At 35.4% G+C, this 8924-nt stretch overlaps 1 protein-coding gene across 5 annotated transcripts; it reads right to left on the bottom strand.

Annotated features, from left to right (window-relative positions):
• Window positions 1–1463: 1463 nt before the first annotated feature.
• On the bottom strand, window positions 1464–8665 carry LOC132182607 (uncharacterized). Of its 5 annotated transcripts, none has more exons than XM_059595906.1 (10): window positions 8587–8665; window positions 7148–7250; window positions 5593–5696; window positions 5126–5194; window positions 4517–4632; window positions 3772–3826; window positions 3485–3605; window positions 2864–2911; window positions 2641–2735; window positions 1464–1833 (listed from the first exon to the last, which is right to left on the bottom strand). In XM_059595906.1, exons 3-10 carry the CDS (start codon window positions 5686–5688, stop codon window positions 1732–1734), a joined length of 702 nt encoding a protein of 233 aa, XP_059451889.1. In that variant the 5' UTR covers window positions 5689–5696; window positions 7148–7250; window positions 8587–8665; the 3' UTR covers window positions 1464–1731. The 5 variants fall into 5 exon arrangements, with proteins under 5 accessions (XP_059451889.1, XP_059451891.1, XP_059451887.1 ...); XM_059595908.1 differs by having other exon boundaries at window positions 5593–5712; XM_059595904.1 differs by lacking the exon at window positions 8587–8665 and adding an exon at window positions 8041–8244.
• Between the last annotated feature and the right edge of the window lie 259 nt (window positions 8666–8924).

Here is an 8924-nt window from a genome sequence, read left to right on the forward strand (position 1 = left end):
TTCTTAGATTTTACAAACTGACAAACGTTAAAGTCTGGGTTATTCAATTCAAGTACTTAAGCAACAATAGTCAAATGTAAGTACTTTTGTTCTTTTTTATTTTATGTTCATATATTAAATATTCTCCCAAATCTGATTACAATCAAATTAATCCAATCTATTGATTATAGAAGATTACACAATCTATTACAACAAATTTCTGAAATCCAGTCTCTTAATATATTTTAACATTTCTCTCAAACTTAACGCGGAATATTCTGAAACCTTAGTTTGATTTTTTATTATTATTTTTTTTTGGAGATGGCAAGTGGCGACAAAAACCAAAAACTTGCTGAAGTTGATAATGACCGGCGGTGGTGATTGGAGGTAATCGTCAACAATGATCCAAGATGTGCCTTCAATAACAATAGGCCGAAAGAGGGCCAACTATGGGCAAAAATAAGAGTCAACAAAGAACTATAATGAGACCAATCATGAGCCTTGAATAGGTCTGAGTTTTAAACAACACTACAAAGGCCAAAAAATGGGCCAACAAAGGGCCAAATAAATTGAGCCGACAAATGACCAAACATATGGGCAAGTTGCCTCCTTGTTTTTGGGGTTTTTTTTTTTTTTTTTTTTTCGATTTCTCCCCTTTTTCTCTTTTCATGTTCTCTCCCTTTTTTTTCATATAAAATTAAAATTAAAATCTAGTACAGCAACAACCAAACGCAGAACATGAAAACAAAGCCTCAATATATCAATAAGATCTTGTGTATTACAAACTTGAACTTGAAATAAATTATCGTCATACACCATATGACTGAGGCTCAACATCGACCTCCTTGAGTAGGAATTTAGCCTTATTGACAGATGAATCGAAGGCGGTGGTAGTATTTTCTTTTGTACTGACCGAACGATAATTAGGATCAGTTACCGAACCAAACTGACCTCGTTGGTCGATCCAGTCAGATACTATACCAACCAACATGACAATGATGTGGGTTAGGGCACAAGCCAATTGAGAAGAGAGAGATAGGATAGGTCGCTTGAAGATCTGAGGGAGAGGCAGAGAAGAGAGATGAAGAGGTCAAAGGTGAGTTGCAATCTTGTAGAGACAAATAGAGAAAGAGACCAAAAATCTTTCATGAAATGGTTTGGTCATCTGGTCCAGAATCCAAGTTTTCAAAAATTTTCAGATAAGGTAGCAAAAGTTTAACATAACCTAGAATTCCAGTTTGTCTTGAGATGGAATCTTCAATGCTTAGTGCAGCACTGCCAAGGAAAATTACTACAGGGAGACACTAAATTAGACTGTCATCTCTTGTCCATTGCTGACCTATAAATTTTAGTAACCTAAAGACCTAAGTTTGCAGATAAAAAAAAATAAGTCCAAATTTCTCAATCTATGTCAATTTGCTAACATAGCTACATTTTCTTACTGTTTCTTCTTTCAAGAAAAAAAAAAAAAAGAATTTCTACAATTTACGAAGGAGTTACAATGTTCATTATAGATCCAGCTTCTGCTACAAACTCATTTAATGTCCATCTAGATAACAAATTTCAGCCATGAAACCTCCAAAAATGGCATGTATAAGGTGTAGACTGAGATAGAAAACCTCTGGGGAAGATCTCCTTGTTGTTCAATAAGCCTCAAGAGAACCCTTGTCTTGGAATTATCTCTGCATTCATAGCAAATCTCTCCAAGTTTGTGTAATACCTCTGTTCCTCTTGAAGTGCTGAAATGCATAGTTACTGGTACAACAAATTGTATGCTGGAAGATCTTGTATCCTGTTAACGTCTTCTAAAGACAGCTCTCTTTCCAACTGTGTCCTTGTTACTTGTAATACCTCCTGAAGTGGAAATAACAAATAATTAGTGCACAGAGGTGCCAAGCAAAAAGAAACAAATGAAACTAGTCTAAAAGTATTCCAGGATGTTGCTTTTACTAGATACCTGGAACTTTTCCTTGGTAAGCAAGTTGCATGGAAAAAAACAAAGGGCACTTAAGGACATATTGGACATTGTTTGGGGTGAAAAAGGCAATGCTGGGGGAAAAGGATAGAGGCATTTTTACCATTAAGAAATTTATAAAACAAACAAGTAGACATGTGATTTGGGGATCTTCTCAGACAGCTCATGCAGCATTACTTTCTATGCCAGATTTACTGTTCTAAGCAATCGACCCCATTTCATTTGGTAGACATAGTTCGACAACATGCCATGCTCTCTTCTGTGACTCGTCCGTTTTCTCATTTTTGTCTTTTATTTCCTTTTGATGATGCACCTCTAGAGATGCATATCTGAGGCTGCAGACTGTTATGCTGTTGTCAAACTCTTTGAGTATCAATTAAACTATAAAGGGTTGTACAAGTTTGCAACAGGAAGCTACATTTAAGGTTCCTAAACACGATTTCCAAAAAAAAAAAAAAAGATAAAAAAAAAATTCAGTTGAGTTGTGCTTCTGGTTCCCAAGAGACACGGGGAACAAAAAGAGTACTTGGTAATTCACATTCTGTTTTTTCTTTAAAACTGAGGAGTACTATCTCAAATTGTTGGGCATGACATTCAACTTCTTAGATATTAATAATTTTATTGCAGTGTGGGTGTGTAAAAGAGAGAGAGAGAGAGAGAGAGAGAGAGAGAGAGAGGGGCTGTACATTAAATTCCATGTAGGAAGCATGCATTGCAAGCCATTGAGCATCCATCATTTCAAAAGCAATACAGTATAGTACATCAAAGGCTTCTTCATCTTCTGCAATTGAGAACAGGCAAATCATGAGTGGAATTCATTTTGAATGTCAGAATTAGAAACCTGAAGGCAGACTTTTTCCAAATGTTAAGACCTTCGAGTGCCACCTAATCTGAGCTGTAGTAGATTACCTCCTAATAATTTAACGAAATTGATTCCTGGAAGACATCGTGGTTTTACTGCAAAAGAGACCAGAAGAATGATTACAAAACAACATTATTTTCCCAGTTCTTAAAAGTCACAAAGAATGAGTGTGCTCAAACTTGATGAAGCTGTAGATTGCTATTAAAGGAATCAGCAAGTTAAAATATTGATCCAGTTTAGGCTGTGACCACCATTGAGGGCTTTTAATAAATCCCTATTTTTGATACAATTTTTATACAATCAGGCTTTAAAGAAAGAATGACTTGTGAAGATGAGATTAATCAAACGTTTGAACAGCTATAATATTTGTTCTAAATTTCTAGTGTCATTGAACGCAAAAGTACTTTGACCAACCAAAAAAAAAAGAAGTAAAGAATGCACGAGTTCATTATGTGAATTTGTGGCACAAAACAAATACCAAATGGTGAAAAAATAGTCATTCATCAAAGCCCTAAGGCTACATGATTAAACTAGGTACCCAATTAAATGCTATTAATGAAGGAAGGTAGAACATTATGCCCTACCCAAATGAGCACAATTTCAATGGAAGCAAAAAAAAAAAATTGAAAGAAAATGGTATCAAATGATAATTAAATTTGTGGAAGAACCTGAGCATAGATCCAACATCTGAATCAACATGAATGATACATTAATGCCAGCAACAGCAAATGGGTATTCCCAGGCTGATCGTCTCCCACCTTGCTTGAACAATAACCTGTGGAAAGATGCCTTCATTTTGATGTGTCATATGATCAGTAATAACTCGGCTTTAGTGCAAAGACAGAACCCAGAAACTATAATGAAACACAGAGAATAAACAAGAGGTGAGAGAAACAACAGGACATAATTTTATAGTAAAATTTTCAGGAGCCAAATAACTGAATAGAAGGCATACCGGATAAGTCCTGGAAAAAAACAGCAAATTCTCAAGGGAAATATAACCGCAACCCCTAGGAAGAGCAGGTCACTATGAGCCAAAATACTTTTGAATGGCAAAAGAACAGTAAGAGCAAGGAGAAAGCATAGAGCTGCTGTAATAATTTCATCATTCATTTATTTATTGATTTATCTGCTACAAAACAGTTCCAGTTAAAAGACGTCAACAGGGAGCCAGCAACATTCTCATTTTATTTCATGTCTATTTCATCTCTTTTATAGTCAACTTCTTTGATATTGACAAAACCAAGAGCTACATATCAAGATGATTTTTGTTTTTTTTTTTTTTTTAATATCTCCAGCAAAACCACATGGATTTTAAAGCCAATACCAACATTGATATTAAAAGATGAAACATTGTATCATGAAATCCGAAAAGGGGAAAAAAAGAAAAAAGAAAAGAGAATTTCATACAAATATCTCAACAGCAGTGAGGAATTAGATCGACTCAAGTGTTACTTAGAAAAAACAATGGAGCTAATCCATCTTCATGTGCTGTATATTCATGCTATGGAAGAAACTTCCTATTCTCCTGTTAGCAGGATGATTATATGTAAAAAATAATTAAAACCTGAACATTTCCTTTCATCTTGCATGATTCTCAACCCACTTCATATGCTTAATAGTTGCTTCATCAATAAGAGATGGAAAAGGACCAGCAAAAATGTAAGGCAAACCACCAATAAAAGAGATATTAACTCTACCTAAAGTCGGTTGATGGATTAGGACCTTGCCACCCCATTTCTTTCCATTGCTCCGAAATCAAGCCTTTGAGAGCAATATTTGGGAAAGCAGCATGCCACAACGCCTTGAGGGCTTCCTGTTGATATGAAAGGATGATGAGATTGACATGGCATTGAACAGAGATAAGAACTAAACAAGATAAGAAGCTAAAGCATATTTTACTTTCCATTAAAGAAAGCATGTGAGAAGGAAAAATATGTGGACATGAGATTGTGAAGTAATTATAGCTAAGGTCACTCCAGAAACAGCTACAAAAATTTAAAAAGGAAAAATGAGATAGATTTGCTGATTGTACGTCCTTGAGATGAAAATCTATGTGCATCATAGATTTTTAAGCCTAATTCTAGAAACAGTAAATGAAGATGAGAGAGAGAGAGAGAGAGAGATAGTTTTGCCTATGCAGGAAAATATTATTGTTGATGGACCAGAAAGGAAGATGATACCAAAAACAAATAGTAAAGTCTCATCGGAGTTGTTTGTATTTCGCGTTCATTGAACCCATTAACAAGATAAAATTAGGAGAAAGTATTAAGAAGAAAATGAAATAGCCACAGCACAAAGAGAGATACTTGATGATCAGGGCGAGTCTCGTCAAATGGTACTTGTAATCGTTCTTGGAACCTCTGAAGTCTTTGTTCCTAGTAAGAAGTTCAAATACATACTGTAGTTTAGTGAAGCTGAAAATGCCAACTAAAGTTATATCAGCTAACATCATGGCAATGACCATCCTCAACAAGTATGAATTGATATTTAATGAACACAGAACACATTTCATTAATTCTTTCAGTGTGATTTTTCAACTAAAGTTGTCATGAAAGAACAGCAAAAAGAATTTTAAAAAGTCAGAAGTGCAGAGGATGCAGAAATCATGCTAGAAACTCTGCAATCTATAGGCAATTTCATATCATGTACACAGAGAGAGAGAGAGAGAGAGATGGAACAGATGGCGCTGCCATTGTTAATAAACACAAGATCAAAAGCAAAGGTTGACTAATCACAAAATGCAGAAAACAACTTCATTAACACTCCCATCTACCTGAAGAGGATTCAAAGGGTAGTCAATAAACTTCTCATTACGCTTGTTGCCTGAGCGATTAAAGAGTCCTCCTACCCACGATCGTGGTCCAACCATAGCATTAGCTACAACCACCAAATGCTGATCAGTGAAAGAACAGAATTTTTGTCAAATGGAATGATATAGGTCAGTCACATCATATCATAATGTCAGATTATTTAACTAGAAGGTGGTCATCGACCCTTGACCTTAGTAACTTCACATTCTATAATTTGTTCCAAGCTATATACTCAGAGACAGAGCAGGGAAGTGCAGAGATTGAGTGTATCATGTTTCAACTTGCAAGCAAGCCATGAAAAGAAAAGTGGCTTGCTGAAATAGAAGATAAGCCCACCAGAGGCTGAGCAAGCCCACCAAACCATGGCCAGGTATTACAAAAGAATCATCAATAAAAAAAATTAAAAAAAAAAATAAAAATGAAATTTGGTTTGTCAAGAGCACCTGTGAAACAATTTAAACTAATTATGCATAATATAGCACCCAAGTTATGTGAGTTGAACTATCAAGAACAATACAGAAACAGAAACTGTTTCTAAAATTTGGACTATCAAGAACAATAGTAATACCTCAATAAAAGGTATATTTCCGTTGCTTAGTTAGCAATAAGAAATAGGCTTTCCACAAAGGAGAGACAAGTTGAATGGGGCTACACAGGTTATGTTAAATACATGTTCTGCACAACAGCAATTGAACATAGTACACCACTTAATCTTTGGCTGTGATTTCACCAAAGAATTTGTATAACTAAACAGAGTCTGTTTTTGTTTTGGAGTTTGTTTGTGGTGTTCGACTTCTTTGCATAGCTTTCCTTCTAAGAAAGCCTTATTCATAAAAGCACCCTGCCTGTAACCCCCGCCAGAGAGGGTGGTTGGGGGAGGGTTCACCAGGTAATTTATGCATTTTTTGACTAACTAATTAAAAAATAATTGAATTTCTGAAGTAGAACACACATATTACAAAGGAAATAACAATTATGAACCTAAAGCATCTTGTTCTCCAACATGATGGAAAAGAGTTAACAAAACCCAAATATTCTACTCTAACAAATTTTATTACCAATTAAGTAGTTACTTCCATTAACTGATTAATATAAAAGATTCATACGAACCATATTAGTCCTACATTAGTATCTCATTTGTAGACCCTGAGTTCATTTTGAATGCCAGATTACCTTCTAGTCAAATGGCATCCACTTTCAAGAGCCCTGAATTCGTGAGGCCGAGATTTCAAGCCAGCATACATTACCTTAGAAGAACAAGGCATTTCCGGCACTTTTGCTATGTACAAATTCTGACTACCAGGACAAATCATTTTAAAGTTATAGTACAATTTTAGTGATATTAACCTCTGCATGTTGGAATTAACCTAGCATATATTGGTAATCAAAAGCAGGAATTAATTAAATATTGAAATTCTATGACATTGAAATGAAACAAATTGCAGACAGGTACTTCATTGATTTCTAAAGGAAATATAAAACAACAGAAAGAAGAGCAAAGTAAATCCTACAACTCACCAAAACATTGAGTCAACTGCGATATTACATGAGTGGAACTATGTGACCATTCCAACTCTTCATCACCTTTCTTTTGTCTCCAGTAAATTTCATCCTCGTCAACCTACATTTGAAATTTGAAAGCACCTTTCAGGATAAAGTTGATGCATAAACCAAATGATTAGATAGAACAGATTCGCTAGCCCAACTCACAGACAGCTATCATGCAATAGGTTGAGATTTCATTATCTAAATTTGATAAAATTTAGCAATCATGAGCCAAATAGTATGAAGAAACAAATTTAGTAGTCTTATGCAAGGTTAAGCAACATTGTGTATATATTACTCTACAGTGAATAGAGCACACAAACGCAAGGGATAATTAAGCTCATGACAAAGAAAAATGGCTTCTGAACTTCTAAGAGTACTGAATTTCTAGATTTTCATAATAAAAAGGAACTCAAAACTACCACAAAAAGAAAAAAGCAAACCGAAAACCCAGTTGGTATTAAAGGCAGAAAGCTAGTAACAACAAATGGAAATGTCAATTTCTAACAGTATGTTCATTGCAGGGTGCAAAATTTTTCCATTAAATTAGAAGGCATTCATAGGAAGGAGTCTCAACATAACAATTGTATCATTGTCTGAAGAAGCAAAGAGGCCCATGCATGAACTGCACAGCTATAAGCAGAAAAGCAAGCAACAAACAAGTGGAAAGCTGATTATTGTAATTCGGACCGATTTTAATTAGAGGGCATAAAAGCATTACTAAGAGACATTAGTAACAAAGGCACATCTTAAGCAAATGGTAACTTCTAAGAGGCTTCTAAACCATCAACGTTGGCCTGAAAACTTAAATCTTAATAGACAGATAGCGTGAGAAAGAGAAGAAGAGAAAGGTGGTGTGGATTTACTCTGTGAAGAGATGAACAAGAAGGAAAGCATTGTCTACGCCTCCTTAATCTCATGAGGGGACCAAAATCAAGAATGAGACTTTCACCTTTTTTAACCGAAAGCAAAAAGCATAAAGATAAATATGTTTTTGAAGAAATGGGTGATATATCATTGCACCCAACTCATGCTCTCCTATTTTTCAACCCCCATCATTTAAGTTCCCCCCTTTCTCCCTCACTCTTCCTCTCTACCCATTGACACACAGAAAATGGAATCATTGTAGAAATACAGGCATACCCAGAAGCTATAAAGAAAGAATTTTTGCTTATAAAAAAGGAAAAAAAAATAATAATTAAAAAGCGCAATTAAAGGGCTACTTTTACATTACTTTGATGCCGTAAAAAGTTTGAAAAACGTGTAGCCGTGTAGGCGGGTATCTCTGGTCTACAGAACATCAATGTACACACAAGACAAAACTAAAATCCACACAGTCCAACACGCTGACACGAAGAAAGCTAGAGAGAGAAGGAATGCAATGCAAGACATAAAGTCATATAGAAAAGTACCTGTTATGGCGTCTAAGGAGACATCTTGATGGTGGTGCTCTTCGTGATGAGGTGGGGTCCACTCGGAGAAAGTGGTGGGACCAGAAGTGGCAAAGGAGGAGGAAGAAGAAGATGAAGAAGAAGAAGGAGGAGGAGGAGGATGAGGAGGAGAGGTTGAAGGAGAAGAAGAGTGGCATTTTTTTGTTTTCTTTTTTTTTTTTTTCTCTTTTCTCTTTTCCAGAGTGATTTTGGCATACAAAACAAAGACAACCGTTAAGATGGGATTGATGAGTTTGGAATGAATGTCGTTTTGTCTTTCTTTGTCTAATATCATTCAAAACCAACCAAATTCCTATAAA

The sequence above is a fragment of the Corylus avellana genome, chromosome ca5, assembly GCF_901000735.1.
Source record: "Corylus avellana chromosome ca5, CavTom2PMs-1.0".
Taxonomy (NCBI): Eukaryota; Viridiplantae; Streptophyta; class Magnoliopsida; order Fagales; family Betulaceae; genus Corylus; species Corylus avellana.

Coding starts and splice junctions, on each gene's coding strand:
- LOC132182607 (XM_059595904.1), bottom strand. CDS start 8,094: ATGAGATTAAGGAGGCGTAGACAATGCTTTCCTTCTTGTTCATCTCTT. Junction 5,195..5,592: donor ACCCTTTGAATCCTCTTCAG/GTAGATGGGAGT, acceptor ACTTCTTACTAG/GAACAAAGACTTCAGAGGTT. Junction 2,912..3,484: donor GATGTTGGATCTATGCTCAG/GTTCTTCCACAA, acceptor TCTCTTTTGCAG/TAAAACCACGATGTCTTCCA.